The 21309-nt window shown below is 43.9% G+C and overlaps 1 protein-coding gene across 4 annotated transcripts in view; it reads left to right on the top strand.

Annotated features, from left to right (window-relative positions):
• Positions 1 to 21309, top strand: part of FERMT2 (FERM domain containing kindlin 2) — a 93074-nt gene that overhangs the window by 58990 nt on the left and 12775 nt on the right. For 2 of the 4 annotated variants that reach the window (XM_080974270.1, XM_080974271.1), the window contains exons 5-12: positions 7404 to 7436; positions 8043 to 8268; positions 8372 to 8474; positions 9624 to 9731; positions 11174 to 11308; positions 14622 to 14671; positions 17997 to 18121; positions 21066 to 21172. In XM_080974270.1, the coding sequence (XP_080830396.1) occupies positions 7404 to 7436; positions 8043 to 8268; positions 8372 to 8474; positions 9624 to 9731; positions 11174 to 11308; positions 14622 to 14671; positions 17997 to 18121; positions 21066 to 21172 (887 nt within the window). The remainder of the gene's footprint in view (positions 1 to 7403; positions 7437 to 8042; positions 8269 to 8371; positions 8475 to 9623; positions 9732 to 11173; positions 11309 to 14621; positions 14672 to 17996; positions 18122 to 21065; positions 21173 to 21309) is intronic. The other 2 variants (XM_080974272.1, XM_080974273.1) reach the window with 1 other exon arrangement.

The raw sequence follows: 21309 nt of genomic DNA on the forward strand, positions 1-21309 counted from the left end.
AGTTCTTGGTATAAGCTTTCGTGTGCATGCACACTTCTTCAGATACACTGAAACAGAAGTTACCAGATCCTTCTATATATTGAGAAGGTGGGGAGGGGTATTACTTAGAAGGGTGGTGGGAATCGGAGATTGGCAGATAGCTGAGATGAGCCTGTTGACGACTCTTAACGACTGTAATAGGTCTTACAGGAAAAGGCAAGGGGTGAGAAGGTGAGAAATGGCTTAGTCATGTATAATGAGATAAGAATCCGATGTCTCTGTTCAGACCAGGTTTCTCTATTGTTTTAAGTTTGGTAATGAGTTGTAATTCAGCAGCTTCTCTTTCCAGTCTATTTCTGAAATTCCTTTGTAGTAAAACAGCTACTTTGAGATCTTGTATAGAATGTCCTGGGAGATTGAAGTGTTCTCCTACTGGTTTCTCTGTTTTGTGATTCTTGATGTCAGATTTATGTCCGTTTATTCTTTGGCGTAAGGTTTGGCCTGTTTGTCCAATATAGAGAGCTGAAGGACACTGTTGGCATTTGATGGCATACACAATGTTAGACGATGAGCAATTAAATAGTCCCGAGATGGTATGTGTGATGTTGTTGGGGCCAGTAATGGTGTTGTCCGGGTGTATGTGGCAGCAAAGTTGGCATCTGGGTTTATTGCAGGCTCTGGTGCCAGTGTCCGTGTTAAGTCTGGTTGTAGTATTATTGTGGGTTAGGAGTTGTTTAAGATTGGGTGGCTGTCTGTAGGCAATGAAAGGTCTTCCTCCCAGAGCTTGAGAAAGAGAACTGTCATTGTCCAGGAGAGGTTGTAGATCTCTGATGATGCGTTGAACTGTTTTAACTTGGGAGCTGTATGTGATGACTAGTGGAGTTCTGTTATTTTCTTTTTTGGGTCTGTCTTGCAGCAAGTTCTCTCTGGGTATCAGTCTGGCTGATCAACAGATCAACAGAGCCAGACTGATACCCAGAGAGAACTTGCTGCAAGACAGACCCAAAAAAGAAAATAACAGAACTCCACTAGTCATCACATACAGCTCCCAAGTTAAAACAGTTCAACGCATCATCAGAGATCTACAACCTCTCCTGGACAATGACAGTTCTCTTTCTCAAGCTCTGGGAGGAAGACCTTTCATTGCCTACAGACAGCCACCCAATCTTAAACAACTCCTAACCCACAATAATACTACAACCAGACTTAACACGGACACTGGCACCAGAGCCTGCAATAAACCCAGATGCCAACTTTGCTGCCACATACACCCGGACAACACCATTACTGGCCCCAACAACATCACACATACCATCTCGGGACTATTTAATTGCTCATCGTCTAACATTGTGTATGCCATCAAATGCCAACAGTGTCCTTCAGCTCTCTATATTGGACAAACAGGCCAAACCTTATGCCAAAGAATAAACGGACATAAATCTGACATCAAGAATCACAAAACAGAGAAACCAGTAGGAGAACACTTCAATCTCCCAGGACATTCTATACAAGATCTCAAAGCAGCTGTTTTACTACAAAGGAATTTCAGAAATGGACTGGAAAGAGAAGCTGCTGAATTACAACTCATTACCAAACTTGAAACAATGGAGAAACCTGGTCTGAACAGAGACATCGGATTCTTATCTCATTATACATGACTAAGCCATTTCTCACCTTCTCACCCCTTGCCTTTTCCTGTAAGACCTATTACAGTCGTTAAGAGTCGTCAACAGGCTCATCTCAGCTATCTGCCAATCTCCGATTCCCACCACCCTTCTAAGTAATACCCCTCCCCACCTTCTCAATATATAGAAGGATCTGGTAACTTCTGTTTCAGTGTATCTGAAGAAGTGTGCATGCACACGAAAGCTTATACCAAGAACTAACTTAGTTGGTCTTTAAGGTGCTACAGGAAGGAATTTTTTTATACCTCCAGTGCAATGTCTAGTTTTCCCCCCAAGAGAGAAAAATGGATGACTTTCCTATAGATCCAAACAAACCTGTAGAAGAAAAAGCCTTCCCCCTAAGTGTCAGTCTACTGAGAGATTCTAAATTCACTGGCTGTTGCTTTTCCACTGCAAAGCAGAGCATAGATAGAAGAACAGGGGAGTGTGATTTGCAAGCGAAGGGCAGCTGTGGTGGGGTTGGTGGCTCATTTGCTCTCCCCTGCAAATTCTCAGTATCCCTTCTTTGCAGTGAAGTGGAAGCCAAGATTCCGTGACCCGCTTTTGCTCAAATTGCAGGTCAGCCCTCTGTTCTGGAATGCTGTTGATTCTACAGTTTCACCAACTAAGAACCCCTAGGCACTATACTTTTAAAGCAGAATCACAAATTTGTGTAAGGAGAATCCATTTGCCTCTTAGAGCTACAGTTCTCAAGAGTGGGTTATTAATTCTTCTTCCAGGGGAACTCCAAGAATTGTAGCTCTCTGATGGGAATAGGGGGGCTCCTAAGCACTGTCAGACCTGTAACAAGCTGCAGCTCCCAGGACTCTTTGCTTAAAGTTGTGTGACACAATTTTAGATGTACAGTGGACGCTCAGGTTGTGAAAGTGATCCGTGCGGGAGGCACGTTCGCAACCCGCAGCATCGCGTCTGCACATGCATGGATCGCGATCCGGCACTTATGCGCAAAGCGTGATTTAGTATTTCTGCGCGAGCGCCGAAACCCAGAAGTAACCTGTCCCAGTACTTCTGGGTTCGGCGCGGTGCACAAACTGAAAACGCGCAACCTGAAGCATTTGAAACCCAAGGTATGACTGTATTGTGCAGATGGGGGTCTAATTCTCCAAATGGTTAATAAAGGACATAGAATTGCCACCAAATGAAATGCGGTAGCAGCAAGGGCAAAGTCCTAAACTGTTGAGGGTATTGCTTTAAAAGCTGCAAGAGAAAAAGGATACGGAAGAACCTCTATCGGTTTCAAGTAGCGTGTGATTGCATTTGCTCTCATGTCTGTCTTAACTTGCCTGCTTTTGAAAGACTTGTTTTGACAAAGACTGTTCTATTTTGTTTTGTTTACCTTTTTTTTTTTACTCTAGAAAGTGCAGTGTACATTGATAGCATTGTGGGTTTTTTAGAAAAACAATTTGTCAAGGAGGAATGCCTCTTAATTTCCAAGTGGGAACATTTCTAAAGCAAAAATGGGAAGAAATGGAATACCTGGGAGGTGGGTTGTTGTGCATAGGCATCTCATTTTGCAGCCGCAAGCTATTAAGCACTGCTTCTTTACAGCCTTCCTTGAAATAAATGCAGATTGGAATAATCAGTTGCACAGTGAATTGACTCCTGTGTGAGCTGCAGGATGGTTGTGCAGAAGCAGCTGGCTTCCTTAGAATCCCAGCAGCCTTTCTCGGTGGCGGTTGGATTCCAGTTGTCGTCGTCCTTCAGGCTCCAGTGCTATCACACACCTGTTCCAGGCTACAGGCCTTTGCCTGGGTTTTTAGTTTAGAGGAAAGGCAAGTACGAGGCAACATGATAGAAGCTTATAAAAGAATGTGTGGCGTGGAGAAAAGGAATAGAGAAAAGATGTTCTCCTCTCATAACAGTAGAACTCGTGGACATTCAGAGAAGCTGTAAGTTACTGGAAGACTTAGGACAGATCAAAGAAAGGGCTTTTTCACGCAGCACATAGTCAAACTGCAGAACTCACTCGTCTAGGAGGTGGTGATGACCACCACCCTTTAAAAGAGGAGGGCACAAATTCATGGAGGAGAGGGATCTCAATGGCTACTAGCCAGGATAGCTATTCTCTGCCTCCACAGTTGGAGACAGCCTTGCTTCTGAATGCCCGTTACTGGAAACCACAGAAGGGGAGAGGGCTGCTTTGCTGGGAGCCTCCTTGTGAGTTCCCACAGGCATATGATTGGTTATTGTGAGAACCAGATGCTGGAATAAATGGGCCATTGGCCTGATCCAGCAGGCTATTCTTACGTACTTATGTGTTCTGCATAAAAACCCTCTTCGTGCTGTAATAGAGCAATTTATGTTCCAATTTAAAATTCTTATACTGTACAGTTTCGTCCTAAGGCAGGGATGGCGTGTGTGTGTGTGTGTGTGTGTGTGTGTGTGTGTTCACTAAAATCCAAAGCTCTATAAAACACGGACAAGTGCCAAACATATGTAGAATTAAATAGCAGCCTGCCTCTGAGCCCATTCTAAGCCTAGGAATTTGTTTTCAGTAACGCAACGGAACTAAGCTCAAAGTCCTTTCATAGAATCCAACCAGGTAAAACACTCAGAGGGTGTGGACCAGTGATTCTAGGGGGAGAGTCCAGGATCTATCTAGAGAGGCTTGGAGGGCTGTATTCTGCGCCCAAGGCATGAGATTCCTCACCTCTGGTGTCTATAAGCTGAACAAGTCTCTCCCACTCCCAGCTTGTATTCTCCATCTGTAAAATAAAAGTAATGGCGACTTTCCTCACAGTATTGTTAGAAAAAATAGTTTACAATCCTTATATGTTATTAGATTTACAGCAGTGAATGAGAACTATGCTTCAGAGGAAACATTGTTGCAGGTGGGTATGGGATTTTGGCTGTCCAGGTGTTGCTAAATTACAACTCCCAGCAACCCCAGCATACATGGCTAATAGCCAGGGGTGATGGGAGTTGTAGTTCAGCAAAGGCTTTCCACACACCTACACTAGTGTGTTCTTCTAGTGGTAGTTAAATTCAGTTTCAGCTTCTTAAAATCCACCCCTGCTGCTGCCTATTTACTCCACAGCTGAACAAATACTGAACTTAAGTCCTCAGCCACTGCTGCTCTCATATTCTAAATATATTTTGGGGTTCTTTTAGATCAAGCCAGAGGTGGCTTCGCAGTTTGCAGCTCTTTACAGAAACGTATATGTTACAAGGCCACCAGGTGTTGGGTGTGAAAGCGGGTGTTTCTGAGCCCCTTACACAACACAGAAGGGTTGTTAGAGGTCAAACTAAACATGGCCATATTGGTAAGGTATGGTCCCTATATCTCAACTATGTCTATAGAAATTATGTTAATATAAGATCTCCAGCCACTCAAGTTTACTTATGGAGAAACCACATCACAGATAGCTGAGACTTCGAAGACGCTTCCAGTGATTCAGTATTAGACAGTGGCCCTGCTTGACTTTTCTTTTAATATGTGATTAATATAAGCATTCAATAATCTACAGGTTTTGTTGGAATTGATTGGTGTTATTTTACTACAAATTAGTAAAATATTATGTTGAGAGAGAGAGAGAATATTTCCCCCTGCTGCTTCTGTACTATTAAATACTTTTGGCACAAAATTGGCTCTTTGGGGGCTAATCTTGACTCAAGTTCTGCTTGTTGAGAGTGTATAGTACAAGTTCCTTTAAAAAACAATAGACTGGAGTTGCAAAATTTCCAAATGATCAGAAGCTAATCTGGACACCCAGAAATTAAATAGATTTAAACTGATTGGAGCAGTGGCAGCACCATCTTAATGATGCACATGGGAAGCCAGCTCTTTGAATTTCTACTTCTGCTGTTAATAAGACCCTGGATCCTCTACTGCAAACAGAATCATTTTCTTTATTTAAGGAAGGTTTAATGTTAATGTTAGTGTTGGACTAGACTATCCAAGCAAACTCTAGCGAAAGTCTAGTGAAGCTTTCAGTTCTGTTGAGTGGGAGCAAAATGAACTTAGAGAATTCCAACCCTTAAGGGTCTCAAGAGGCAAAATTTCTCACTCCCACCTTGTAGAAGAAGTATCACAATCTACCGTCTGCCTACCCCTATCCTAAGGTGCATACCGTATTTTTTGCTCTATAAGACACACTTTCCCCCCTCCAAAAATTAAGGGGAAATGTGTGTGCGTCTTATGGAGCGAATGCAGGCTCCATGGCTTCAGTGAAAGCAACATGAAGCCTCCTACAGGAGAGCAAGAGGGATCGGTGCGCACCGATCCCTCTTGCTCTCTTGGCTTCGCTTCGCTGGAGAGGCGCTGCGCAGCTTTCCCTCTCCGCAGCGCCCCTTCAACGAAGCAGGAGGAGAAATGGAAGGGGCTCCGTTTCTCCTGCCGCTTCGCTGAAGGGGCGCTGCGCAGAGAGGGAGAGAATTTTTCTTGTTCTCCCCCTCTAAAACTAGGTGCGTCCTATGGTCGGATGCGTCTTATAGAGCGAAAAATGTGGTACTTTTATTGATCTCCCTAATAGCAGGAGGTGGGTCGCTGCATAAAGGAGGCTTAAACCAGGCTTTTAAATTTAACACAGAATAATGGCAAATATTCTAAAACTCTGAAGAATGAGCTTTGCAACACATGTATAGCAAGCGGTTATAAGAAGCTCACCACAAAGAGATTGTGCAGCTTAGACACTCGAGAACTATTTTAAGAAGAGTTGGTTTTGAGCCTGGGGAGCCGCATGCTGAAATCCAGGCAGCCGTGTTTGTTTCTCAGAGTTCAGCCAAGAAAAGGGAAACTCTTTACTGCCTTCAGCGAGGGCTGCTTCAGATACTCGTTTCTGAAGTGGTAAAGTCCTTATGCCGTGACTTCATCATCTTCATTTCCCATGGAGAGTTTCTGTGCAATGTACAGCTTTTACGTGAAAAAGTGAAAACTCAGCCTGTTTTTCAAGAGTTCTGCTATCCTGTGTATTAACTCAGTTGGTTGTGTGTTAGGTGAAAACTAACTGCTACAAATGGCTCCCTAAACAAAGCTGTATTGACATATAAGGATTTTTATACATTTACAAATAAGCATCTTACCATACTCTCCTTTCTCCCCCCCCCCCCCAACCAAAAGATGCAGAGTCCTTTTCTTTGGTATTTATAAAGAGTAGCAGTCAGGCAGAATTCTTACCCAGTTGCTCAGTAAAAAAAGAAGAAGAAGGAAAGGCAAAACTATTTCCACTTTCCAGTGTTCTGGATAATGTTTGCAAAAGCACTGAGATAATTGCCAAGCAAGGGAAGTAATGAACAGACTACTTCATTTCCTTCCATTGCGTGTATAGGCAAAAGATGACGAAGCAGGAGTTTTGTATTTCCTCCCTTGTCAGATAGAAGTAATACTGCTCATCTTGGCCAAGTCCTCATTTTCCTGGAGGACTGGGTGGAAATGGACTTACCCAGCCTGACAACAGTCTGCTCTAATTTCACAGCACTGATTTTCCAACATGGGCGCTTGGTGCTAAAAACACTGTTACAGGCGTATACTATTGATCTTTTAGATTTCTGCTGTTTTGCATTGTCACTTGATACACATTGCCATAATAAAATTACTGCCTGTAGGCTTTATTTTACTGTTTCACCTGCCATCCGGTGTACAGTTCAGACCTCTTCACATGTGTCATGTGCTCAGTTGCACCCTTGAACATCTCTGCCTGTTTTTCACCCCTGCCTGTTTTTCACCCCTGCTATTCTTATTTCTGCTTCTTTCTGCGTCTTCATCTTACCTTCTGACTTCCTTTCTTTCCTTCTCTATAGGCTCTGATGTTCTTTACATCGGCCCAGTGAAAGGTGAGCCCCATGTGGGTAGGACTTCATCTCCTGTGACTTTTCTTTTGACTGTTTTCCTACCTCTCATCTACACGAGTCTGAAAATCCTCACGCTACGGGATGTTCTTAGTTTTTTGCTCTACTTACAAAGCATGGAAATGCAATTCTGGGTCGTCTTTTCCCATTGAACAATTATTTAGGATATTGATATTGTTGGGGGATGCTTTGAGTTTGACCATGTTGTTGGAAAAGTGGCTTAGTAATATTAAATCAAAATATAGTTTTGATTTTAACATTATATCAGAAGCAGAGCCCTAGAAGCATCAGTTACTTACTCTCCTGCAAGCAGTATCTGCTTTATGATAATGTAAAGTACAGATTCACAGATCATGGGGAAATGTATGAACTCCAGTGAGCATCTTGAGATGCAAGTTCTTGCTTTTTGTGATATGATGGAAATGGGAGCCAAATTTGCCTGTCACTCAAACTCCTGTGCTCCCTGCTCCTTGCACACTTAAATTTCTTTGCGGAACGCTTCGCTTGTCTATTTGTTCTTCATTCAGTGAAACAAAATGCTGTCTTTTATTCTAATGATAACTTTGTTCCAATTCTCTTCTCTCAAATTAGGAAGCATTTATTCAAGCCCAGGGCTTTATAGCAAAACCATGACGCCAACTTACGATTCACATGATGGGAGTCCTTTGTCGCCAACTTCAGCTTGGTTTGGAGATAGTGCTTTATCAGAAGGGAATCCAGGCATACTTGCCGTCAGCCAGCCCATCACCTCCCCAGAAATCTTAGCCAAAATGTATAAACCACAGGCGCTTCTGGATAAGGCCAAGATCAACCAGGGGTAGGTTTTGAAAGCTTATTTAAGCAGCTTATATTTTGAAGAAGAAGAGGGGAAAAACATCATTTGAAATGACTAAGCCAGCACTTTCTTTGTGTGTTGGCAGGTGGCTGGATTCTTCAAGGTCACTTATGGAGCAGGATGTGAAGGAGAATGAAGCCTTACTTCTTCGGTTTAAGTACTACAGCTTCTTTGATTTGAATCCTAAGGTATAATGCTATGTGTGCTGGGATATCTTCTGCAGGATTTTCAGTGTCTGTGATGGAGAGACAGAAAAGGGCATGCACGACACACGTGTACTGTAAGGAGGGGAAAGGAGCCAAAGTGTTCTAAACCCAGTAATACTGCACAGGCTTGACGGCTCTGCAATTCTTGCCTGCTTAGAAGCGGAATCCATACCAATAGCACGGTTGCGCTTCAGGTTCTAGAGAGGAAACGCTGATTCTGCATATGGATTTAATTAAGCTAGTGGAATAATTTGGTATGTGTCTTGTGAAAATTAAATGTTTATTTTTCCAATATTCAGGCTAGCAATGAATTTTGACCCTTTGGGGGGTATAACTGAAGTGACAGAAGGCAAGGCGGGGGGAAACAGAGAGTGCTTCTGAATTAGACAAACAAAAACTTGTGGCTTCCGGAAGGTATTATCTGCTGGGCTCCCTCTCCTTATGGCATTGGTGTCCAAACTTTTTTCAAAGAGGGCCAGATTTGATGAAGCGAAGGGCCGACCAAAGTTGTTGCCCTTTTTTTAGGATTGACGTTGTTGAGCTTTTTAAAAGGATTTTACCCCGGGAAATAAACTGCCACAGGGGCCGGATTAAACCGACCGGCGGGCCAGATTAGGCCCCTGAAATGGATTTTGGACATGCCTGCCTTTTGGGTTGGAAATTGGAACAGTCATAATCTGATGGGCAACCCAGCCCAAACTTTTGCAGAACTGTTAGGTAATGAATGACTGTTTGGTGACACTACTTCATCCTACTTATATCTAGAAGCACCACTAGTTAAGCAGTGTTGATAGAACAAAGACAAAAGGCTTAATTGCAAATGAGGCTGGAAAATGTGTAGGATTGGGCAAACAATTTGAGCAGATTTAGGATAGCTGGTTTCTTTGTGATGACTTTCCTTTATAGCAGTGAGAGTGACTAATGGCTGGATATATACTAGCTCCCTAGTGGGCTGGAAGTTTTCATCTGCCATATGCAAGCTCTGGTATTTCAGACTGACACAGCAAATAGAAACGAAGGCATTCAAAAGCCTTAATGATTTGACAGGATTTTATTACTTGACTACAAAAAGCTATGTGCTATAATCCTTAAGCAGGGTCCTGTACAAATGATATGGTCATGTCCCCATAGTATGATGCAATCAGAATCAACCAACTCTATGAGCAGTCGAAATGGGCTATTCTTTTGGAAGAAATAGAGTGCACAGAGGAGGAAATGATGATGTTTGCAGCATTGCAGGTGAGTGGAGATGCTGTAGGTCCAAATCTCTGAACATTTAATTTTTGCCATCTTAACGATACCTTTCTCTAGAAAGTATTAGTGCCTCTGACATGCTGACTGAGCTTTGTGTCTTGCCCTATATTTTTTCAGTGGCTAGAATGGTTTGTTCTGACAGATCTTGGCTTCTTCCCCATTTTTTAGGGTTTACTTGAACCTTTTTAGGTGATTTCAAAATAATTTTCCTCCTTGTTATGTCTCAAGCAAAGGAATTTGGATTCTTTTTCTCAAACATGTTTGTATCCATTTTTCCTTTTTTTGTTGGCTTTTAAGCAAATAACAAGTACATTAGGTTACTGAACCGCAGGGTTCTGGCACTGAGCCTCTCAAACAGCTGGTGATAATCCCTGGGTTTCCCAAAAATACATTCTACCCTCCTTCTCTAGAATAGGACACAATTTGCCATTTTTGGCACACACAATGCAGCACATATAAACAGATTTAATGCCAACTCAAGTCCCCTTCATACTTTATTCCCTTGAAGGGGGCATCACATCATAATTATTTCAAGTGGGGGCATTCTCCTATAACTGTCCTTTGTATCTGATATGCTGCCTGACTCTTTCAAAGATGTTTCCAGAGTGGTTTAACAATCCATCTCTTTCCCCAGGAAACTCTGGAAACTGTAGTTCTGTGTGGTAAATAGACCACAGCTATTGTGCAGGAAAAAACCTAAGGTTGTAAGGCCGAACATTTATGTTTGAGACCTTCAGGTAACTTGTTAAGAGATACCTATAATACTCACGGAGCTACAGTTCCCAGACATCCCTGGGAAATAGGGATTACTAAACCACACTGAGATTCTTATCTCTGTGAGGGGGTCTCCTAACAACTCTCAGCTCCCTTAACAATCTACATTCCCCAGAACTCCTGGGGGTGGGGGAAGCCATTACTTTTTGTAGTGTTTTGATACTTGATCATATTTGTACTGCAGACGAGACCCTGGGCATGTCCATTAACTTCAGGGGGTTTACTCTGAGTAGGACTAGTGTTAAATACCTCTGTAAATTGGTAGTTGGAATTAACATGACGGTAAAGAGATGCACCACATTTGCCATCTTCTGGAAGTAGAATTGGTCTTTTAAATGACACACACTTATAAGATCACCAAGCTCTGAACAGGTCACAAAGGTTTTGGTACCTTTTGGTCTTGCCAATATAAATTGGAGAACTTCAAGTGGAGAAGAAGTTCAGCACCACCCAGTAAGCTCCACACCCTTAATATACTACACAGTAGCTTCACAGGAAAATGTCAGGCATGAATGTTACCTTGCAGAAACAGCTACTCCTCCCCACCCGCCCTGGGAGTTCTTTTGAGGATTTGGTTACGGTAATCTTCTCTTAGCCGAAGTGCGGTTTCATTTACAGTCGTCTTTATTTGGCTCTTTACTCCTTTCTTGCAGTACCACATCAATAAGCTGTCCATCATGTCATCTGAAAATCACTTGAACAACAGTGACAAAGAGGTTGATGAAGTTGACGCTGCCCTTTCTGACCTGGAGATTACTCTGGAAGGTGGGAAGACATCCACAATTCTGGTAAGGGCAGGAAGTGGGAGCTTCAATCTTGACCTAAAGAGCACATCTCTGCCAAAGCATTTGAGGTTGGCAATCTGGAAGAAAACGTGCAATTGAGTGGATAGACCTAAATGAACATTTTGAGAGCAGCTCTATCTGTAAATGAGAAGCAGACTTCCCACAGTGAAGAAACAGGCTAAACACTATGCGGATTTATAACTCTAATTCAGAGATGGGAACATGTGTTCCTCCAAATATTGCTGCATCATCCCTGACATCTGGAGGGCCACAGGCTCCATACCCCTGCTGTAATGTCACTGATCATCTACAGTGGATGGGCTGACTCAACAGAGAGCAGGCCAGCAGCTCCCTCTAGCAAACTGTCAGAATGGAACAGGAAGCGAAACCCCTGGATCCCCTTGCAAGAGTCTCCATTGAAGCAGTCATCTCCTGCTATTTTCGTTCTCTTGCAGACCTGTTGTTGTGATGCAATAAGCCAGAAATGCATTCCATGCGAAATTTTCTCTGGCACAAGTGTTGTTGCAATGGGTGGGAGCTCTGCACCAGTCGTGCTTTTGCACAACTCCATTTGTTTCAGCGAAACTTGGGCAGGAGACTTTTGCACTTAGGAGTTATGTTGCTCACAGTAAACACTGCAGATCAGAAACTTGATGCAAGAGCACGAGTCTCTTTTGGGTTCATTTATACAGCCCAGCGTCATTAAAGAGTGCTTATTCTGAGAGACCCAGCACTGCCAAGGAATTCCAAGCACGTCGTTCTGCCAAGCACATCCCTTGTGGACCAACTTGGATTGCTCATAGGTTGCAGAGTCTCTGGAACTGCAGATTTCACCCTCCAGATATAAGCATCCTGCTCTCATATATAATTTTTTACATGATTGCTTATGCTGGGATGCAACACAAGTCTTTGATGTTGCCTATCTTTCAACTTGGTTCAGTCTCTCATCTCAGCCTTTTAAAATGTGTAAATAAATCAGAGGAAGGATATCAAGATTACTGTGTAAAACAGGAGAATCTGCAGAAGTTTTAATGGAAGTTACCCATTTAGCCCTGCTGCCTGTGATGTAAGGATTTCATCCTCTTTAGATTATGGAGCATACCTGTTAAACTTTCCTGTCCTAGCACAGGGGTTCTTTCCTTTTCCCCATATCTTTCCAGCAAGCAACTTAAATGCCAACTGAGCAGTGTTAAGTGGGACTCATTCTTGTCTCGGGCATTGGGCCAGACGTATCAGTGCAAAGTGCTGGGGTCTCTTAGAGAAGCCCAGGCAAGGAGAAACAAGCAAAGTGCAGCGGAAATCAAGTCATTACCTATTGACTTGCAGCAGAGTTAATCAAAAGAAAAATAACAGAGAGCTGCAGAGACATCAACATAAAACCTAAATAATGTGGGGTATGGGGAGCCCACCATATAGTGTTCCTCTCATTGAGTAATCTGAGGCAGAAAAACTGGATGATGTGGCAAGATGATAAGGAATTCCAGGCATCCATGGGCAGACCTTGGTAATATAGCACCCTGAGCGAAGCCAAAATGTGATGCCCCCCCCCCCCAAGCCCTTGCACTGTCTTCCCCAAGCTGGGTAAGCGAGCTTTGGGAAGAAAGCGCAAGGGCTCTGGCAGAATCCTAGAGCCCTCCCACCTCCTTCCCAAAGCAGGGCAAGCACTTACCAGGCTTTGAGAAGGCGGGCACCCCTTTGACTTGGCACCCAGTGGGGGGAGGGACTAGTTGTGCTGCCCTAAATCAGGCACTGAATCATTCACCCAGTTCATCGGTTCGCTGCTGAGTTTCAATAGTTTGTTCTTTATCAGAGGATACAATTTAAATTCAGGCACATGCTTTCCTGAAGACTCATTCAAAATGATCCCTGCTCTTCCTGTTGCTGTAAAGTTACTGCCTCTACTGGGAAGACTCATCTCAGAGACTAAGAACTCTTCCTACAGAAGCATGTGCATATTTGGACAGATGGGGAAAGGAAATTAGCTGTTGGCTAAGCAAAGCTCTGCATGCAACTCTGGAATGCCTTTGTCTTGAAATGCAAGAGCCATTGGAATCTGTGTCCATTCAGTTCTGCAAGTTTGAGGAATGCCCATTCCAGTAAAGGCAGGATTCTATTGGCCTGAGCTTCTGATTCCTCAGCAGCTGAAAGAGAAGGAGCTGTGTATGGTGCCCAAGGGCAGAGGAGTGGATTGGAAGTCATTTATAGCTTTGGAGGCACAGCTGCCATTCTCTGTTGCAAAGCAAGGTTCACTCTATTACAGACAGTCATCAGCTGTGGGGGGCTGACCTCAGTCTAGAATGGTCTACGTTTTTTTGCTAGATTCCCACATGAGTCCTTCTCAGGCGTTAATGCCTGAAGAGGAAATATCAGTGTGTTGGGGGCATGGAGTGGAACATGCTAGCCTCACCCCCAAGGTTTGCATCCCTGCCCACTTATCCCAGACATTTCCATGCTGAGCAGAGAAGTTCCAAAGGGGCTCCCAGTTGAGCAGAGACTTCTACAGCTGCAGGCAGAAGGCCCACTTCAAACCCTCCTTGCTCCAATAAAGAAGGACTGGGGCTAAATTAGTAGGCCTGGGCCACATGGGACCACCACATGCAACCCTAGACCTTCTACACACAATGAGATTTTCCCCTTAGGCACATCACCTGAACAGGCCATGATCTTGTTTTAAAAGGCAAGAGAGAATATTTTAACATGGACTCGGTATGGATAAATAAAATTATTCTGAGCCTATGCAGTTCCCCCGGGTCATGTGGCCAGCATGACTAAGCCACTTCTGGCGAAACCAGAGCAGCGCACGGAAACGCCGTTTACCTTCCCGCTGGAGTGGTACCGATTTATCTACTTGCACGTGCTTTCGAACTGCTAGATTGGCAGGAGCTGGGACCAAACAGGAGCTCACCCCATTGCGGGGATTTGAACCGCCGACCTTCTGATCGGCAAGCCCTAGGCTCAGTGGTATGAATATAATACTGTACTGCACTGGAAAGTTAAATAGGAGCCTGTCTTTCTTGTTTGAAAGCATCTGAAAAATATTAGACCATTTAGCCTCTCCAAAGATCTAAAACAACACTGTTTTCTAGCTGGCCATCCATAGCCAGAAAGTCCTTGAAGTTTTGTTGCTATAATTGTTTTTTTTAATTGAATCAGGTCTTTTCTTGTTCTTCCTACTCAAGCAAGGATGCTGTCTTTTTGAAGCAACCCTGCAAGCATTTTAATAAGCTGAATTGCTTTCCCCAAAGCATTTCCCCTCCCAGTACTGATTCTTGTTTCTGGCACATGAAACACACAATGGCTGATGTCTTGTTTTCAGGGTGACATCACTTCGATCCCGGAGCTTGCCGACTTCATTAAAGTCTTCAAGTAAGTATTGGCTGGAAATCCTAGGAGTGCAGCAAAGATCAGCGAACCTTAATGATAAAAGTTGCAATGAATCTCTAGGGGCTCCCTCTGCTTGGCTTTGAAACCTGAAGCAGCCTCTACCACATATACTTAGGAAGTAGATTTTTTTTAATGTTACAGATGGCTTAAACATCTTATGCACTCAGCCCCTGGATTTATTTTCACTGCCAGGGCTTGACAACTAAGAGTATCTTAAGTATGTTTATTATCCATCTATGTGCTCATGAAGTCCAAGACAGGCACAGTGGTACCTCGGGTTACATACGCTTCAGGTTACATACGTTTCAGGTTACAGACTACGCTAACCCAGAAATAGTGCTTCAAGTTAAGAACTTTGCTTCAGGATGAGGACAAAAATCATGCTCTGGCAGCGCGGTGGCAGCAGGAGGCCCCATTAGCTAAAGTGGTGCTTCAGGTTAAGAACAGTTTCAGGTTAAGAACGGACCTCCGGAACAAATTAAGTACTTAACCTGAGGTACCACTGTACTGGAGTAATATTTCAAGCTATGCAATTATAACTGCAGCTAATCTCTGCACACTGATCAGGTTCATATACTGCGCTTGTGTGTGATTTGAAGTGTATGAAAACATCAGTTGTGGTGATTGATTTGGTACCTGCAATCCATCCCTCAGTGCTAAATAAATAATGCCAGAATTGTACATACGTCTGTGCGTGAAGTGACCCATTGTTCAAATTTATGGGTTGGATCCAATGCTGGTCCTACTCAGAGTAGACCCATTTGAATTAATGACCCTCAATGAGTCATTTCCATTCATTTCAGTGGTCCTGCTCTAAATTGGGAATAGCACTGGATGCAGCCAATGGCTTCCATCTTGGAGGATAAGAACTGCAGAATGGTTTGAGACCCAGCATCTTACGTTTTAGATATTAAAACTGGTTCAGGTCCTTTACTACTCCTTAGATCAGTAGCTGGTGCTGAAATGTTTTCAGTGATGGAGTTCACCCTGGCAGCCATCCCAGCTGTCCTAAAATTAGGGACTGTTGCGTAGCTTGAAATATCACTCCAGTACCTTCCTTGGACTTCATGAGCACATAGATGGATAATAAACAAGCTTGATTCTGGCCAGTTTGCTCTATTTAAGCTGCCAGAAAACACCAGCTTTAGGCTAGCTGTGCTATTCTTTAGTCAGATTTATTTTGATTTTTAAATAAGGCTTTTTATTTGGAGGGGGAGAGGAAGAGTATTATCTTGGATCAGGGCATGTGGAAACTGGAAACAGTTGTGTCTGGACTTTGACTAATGTCTTGGCAGCCTTAGTCGTCTATTGCAAGCTAATACCCACCATACTCTGGACATGACAGGAATTCAGGAATTGGTTGTATGTGTAATATAGCGAGGTATGTAGAGGAAGTGGAGAACAGTTGTTTGCAAGGCAACACATTAAAACGTGGGCTGCTTTCTGGGTTATCGGCGGTCCCTAGGAAGTCCTAGTCATCCTTGCAGTTGGTTATAGGTAGCTGCTTCTCCATCCCCACCCCGATTCTTTTCATATTGTGGGGTGGGGAGACGCTGAACTGCCTTTCCCTTTCGTTTCCTGGGCATTTCCTTTCGTTGTAAACACCATCTCTGAGACGTATCAGAGAGCTGCAGTTTTAAAGTGGAAGCCAGCGTGGTGCTGGCAGAATGTTGGATTTAGATGACGAGGGGAACCCGGCTTCAAACGGCCCCTTCTCTGTGAAACTTGCTGGGTGATGTGGCAAGTTGCATGCTGTCTGCTAAACTTAGCCCTCAGGGTTGTCGCAAGGATATAACAGGCTATACACTTTTGAGTACAATGCCCTAGAAAAAGAGTGCGCTTAAAATCTGGCTTTTTGTTGTTGTTTTTTTAAGTGAGCAGCAAGATTCAGAAGAAAAAATATCAGGCTGGGCCCACTGTAGATTTCTCCAAAGACCAGGAAGTGTGTATTTGGGGCATGTGGAATGGGTAATCCTTCTTGCAAATGGCCAAAAGGCCAGCATGGGGATGAAGTAGGACCTTGTTTGGTGCTAAAACGAAAAGCTGCACTGGAGAGCAGGAACTGGAGGCAAATGCCTAGGCCTCTGTTGAATCACAAGCGCAATAAGAATAAACAGCAGCAACAGCAGCTGGCAAACATCCTGCCTTCCAAGAAACCTATCCACGTTGATTTATTACTCAAGCAGTTTCTGCACAACTGCAGCAGGGTTCTGGAATCTGCTGCTACTTTGCCTAGAGTGCTTTGGTTTGTGAGGGGCCTAGTCATTGCCAGCCCATGCGGATTACAAAAAACCCACAGCTGAGTTGCACCACATATTACAGGGTAGGATTCATCAACCTGGCGCTCCTCTGCTCTTTTTGGACTACAACTCCCATTTGCCCCAGCCAGCATGGCTGTTGGGATTTGCAGTCCAAAATAGCTGAGGGGTATCCGGTTGATGGAGCCTGGAAAATGCAGTTCAACACCTGACTATAGCTATGCGTTGCAGGGGAAGTTCAGTAACTGCAGATATAGAGGTATTTGCTTGCTTGCTTGCCCCAGTCACTCTGGGCAGCTGCCAACAAAAAATAGTAAAAACACAACACAACATCACACCACACACTATGACTTAGAATCGCAGAGACTTAGAATTGTAGAGTTGGAAGCGACCCCAATGGTCATCTCGTCGTCTTCTGTGTGAGCTGGTACTTTCACACATGCACACTGAGGCTTATGCTGATGCGTTCCCCTCCAAAAAATAAAATAAAGAAGGTGGGTAGAAAAGAATATCAAGTCAATGGGGCAGCTGCATGGTTGACCATTCATATGGAAGCCCCAGTTGGCATGGGATGGTTATCTGTATGTAAGCAGGCAAGCTCATACCATTCCTCTATCACATAATTCAGCATTGGTTCCTGATGAAAATATGAGCCATGGCAATGTGTCCCTTTTGTATACATTAAGCCTGCAACTTAGCCAGGGGTTCCATTCTGGGGATTGCGCCTAAAACCAAAAATTGCTTGTACTCAAAATATATTGGGTTCAGTGGTGGGTGGCCAAAGTTGTTTTTTTCTGAGACCCTCCTCCATTTTTTGTTCTTGTTTTTTGCTGCGTGCATAAAGCTGAATAAAGCACATAAAGTGAAATGCGGGCTTTCTGTAATCTTCACAGGAATGGTGGGAGCCATCATACACAGTTAGGCGGAGGTTATCATTCTGCCACCATTTCAGATTTAGTTTCTGGAGATCGCTCTTGAACTTGAGTTGCATGTGATACATGCTGGGTGCAAACATGGTTTTTCCTCATATTCATATTAATTGCTAACAGGCCAAAGAAGCTGACGCTGAAGGGTTACAAGCAGTACTGGTGCACCTTCAAAGACACATCTATTTCCTGTTACAAGAGCAAGGAAGAATCCAATGGGACTCCGGCTCACCAGATGAATTTGAGAGGTAAGAAAAGGCAAGCAGGGTTTTTCTAAAATAGTTTTTCGATTGGGTTTTTTCAGAGAATTGAGGAATATAGTCAAACAAAACAGAAAACACCATAATAAAACAAAGCAATACTTTCCGTGTGTACATTTATAGCGGGGTGGGGCGGAGATGGGGGGAACGTGGCTGGCAGTCAGGGAATACATGCAATTTTGGTATACCTTCCCATTTCACCTCTAGTGCTGCATTTGTGGTTCGTTTGTTTGTTTTTAAATTCTGCAGCACTTAAATAAAAGTGATCAAGGTGTCTTTGCTTGCTACCTAGATGGGCAGAAGAACCCTGGTCCGAGCAAGGGCATAAACATTCCTTTTTGCTTGTCATGCAATATCATCCCACTGGGAGATCCGTTCAGCAGCTACTTCACCCCTCTGTCATGTCATACTGTTTTGTTGGAGGCAGGGAAGAGGCCGTCCTGAAGGCTGTCAGAATTGATGAAAGCTACGTTGGCCATTGTGCCACATTAATGACTTTTAGAGGGTTTAGTTGGCTCATGGCGTAGAATAGCATGGCCGTGTCCCCATTTCCCAAGCAGATGATGCTACTGCTTTATCTGCCACAAACAAACGCTTGTATGTGTGGCTGTAACAAGCAGAGTCCCTACAGAATGTTCTGCTGCTGGTCTGAAAGCAAGACTTCATTCTGCATAAGTAAATTAGAGAGAGAGAGAGAGAGAGAGAGAGACTTTATCTGTTCTTATTTCTATCTCTGTCAGGAAAAGGGGGAATCATAATCATAATGCAATATGTATGCTCCCAAATTAACTACGTAAAGGGTAAAGCAAATTGCAACGAGGAGCTTTTAGAAGACATGAGAAAAAACAAATTTTTGAGAAACAAAATCAGTGCTACTTTGTCTAATCAAAACTAAGCTATTTTATTATCTAATAGCATTTCCTGGTTTTAAGCACCCCCCCATCCCTTTAAGTATGCAGAGACATTTATTCAGATACCATTTGCAAGGAATTTCTGCTGCATCTGACATTCCTAAGACTACCAGCTCTGCTTGTATTCAGCAGTAAAGTATTCCAGCTTGGAGGGTTGTGAAACAGGCATGGCTGACATCCTTTAAAAAAAAAAAGCCTTTGAGGCAGAAACGGAGAGAGGCTGCCAAATGACCTCAGACTATAGCTACGAGGATGTGTTCTGGGGAAGGGAAGCCTGGAATACCTTTTTGGGAGCTTTTGAACAAAGCTGCTGCTGCTGACTGAATTTTAAAAGAATTCTTTAGGAGGAGCTGAAAAAGGACTAAAATTGCATTCACTGCTTCCAAGAAAAGCGATTCCTTTTAAGAATCACACTGCTTCCATCTCTAGAGGAGGGTTGTGTTAAAAGCTGCAGCCCTGAAGGTGGTGCCCACATTCATCAAGATCCACCTGCACATTGGGGTATTCTCACCATTTCAGATAAGGGACATGGGTGGCGCTGTGGGTTAAACCACAAAGCCTAGGACTTGCCGATCAGAAGGTCGGCGGTTCAAAACCCCGTGACAGGGTGGGCTCCCGTTGCTCGGTCCCTGCTCCTGCCAACCTAGCAGTTCGAAAGCACGTCAAAGTGCTAGTAGATAAATAGGTACCGCTCCAGTGGGAAGGTAAACGGTGTTTCCGTGCACAGCTCTGGTTTGCCAGAAGTGGCTTAGTCATGCTGGCCACATGACCCGGAAGCTGTACACCGGCTCCCTTGGCCAATAAAGCAAGATGAGCGCTGCAACTCCAGAGTCAGCCACGACTGGACCTAATGGTCAGGGGTACCTTTACCTTTACCTTTACACCATTTCAGTAGTGTTCGCCCCACCCCTCCAGCACTGATTAAAACAGTGTTTTAAGTTCTCAAATTTGAACATTAGCAATAGCAGAGAAAATTGCACATAAAATCCAGGGTATGCAAGAAAAACTACAAGCATTTTACGCCACCTGGCAGAACTTTATTCCATATGCATCCAGCAAAGACTTACGAAAAGGACACAACAGCTGTGGACATTTGGCAACTTTAATGTATGCAGCTGGAACTTTTTGTGGCTTGAAGAAGTCATGCTGTACCTTGTATATATATTGCATTGGTCCTTTTGCTGTATTTCTCCCCTTCCCTTTCCTGTGTTTTTGTACTGCATTCTTTTTCTTTTGGATAAATAAAATTAAAAATAAGCAAACCTCACTTTTGAGATCAAAAGGTGGGGGTAGGGCATCCACGTCAGAGACTGGAGTGTCCAAGCAGGTTCACCTGCCCGCCCCCCTTTTCCTTCACAAGTGGTCGAATAATAGTCCATTCTTACGAACATTAGGCCATTATTATGAATAAAGGTTAAAGGTACTCCTGACCATTAAGTCCAGTCGCGGACGACTCTAGGGTTGCGGCGCTCATCTCGCTTTACTGGCTGAGGGAGCCGGCGTTTGTCCGCAGACAGTTTTTCCGAGTCATGTGGCTAGCATGACTAAACTGCTTCTGGCAAAACCAGAGCAGCACGCAGAAACGCCGTTTACTTTCCCGCTGGAGCGGTACCTATTTATCTACTTGCACTTTGACGTGCTTTCGAACTGCTGGGTGTGCAGGAGCTGGGACCGAACAACAGGAACTCACCCCATCACAGGGATTTGAACCACTGGCCTTCTGATCGGCAAGCCCTAGGCTCTGTGGTTTAGACCACAACGCCAGCCGCGTCCCATACTATTATGAACAGTAGGCCATTATTATTTTGCTCTGTGCTTTCCACCCTGCCTCAGTTTCATTCACAGCTGCCTCTGTGTCCAAATGGGAATCCAGGAACGAGTTGTTCCATCCCTTCCCATGATCGTTATCTGCTAATAGCGAACCCAAAACCAGACTTCTTCCTGCGTCGTGTAGTGTAACACATTTTATCTACCCCCACATCCTTATGCAGAGTATAAAACCTTGCTCTTTTTTATTGTAGGGTGTGAGGTGACTCCTGATGTCAACATCTCCGGCCAGAAGTTCAACATCAAACTTCTGATCCCCGTGGCTGAAGGCATGAATGAAATTTGGCTCCGTTGTGATAACGTAAGTTTTTGCATCATGGGGATTTGTCACAAGGTAGCTACTGCACGTGCTTATTTGTGAAGAGTGAGTAGGGGGTGAGCGCTGCAGGGCTCTCCTGAGAACCACAAAATTATGGGACTGGCTGGCCCTGCATATGG

This window comes from Podarcis pityusensis (assembly GCF_964106645.2).
Source record: "Podarcis pityusensis genome assembly, chromosome: 1".
NCBI lineage: Eukaryota > Metazoa > Chordata > Lepidosauria > Squamata > Lacertidae > Podarcis > Podarcis pityusensis.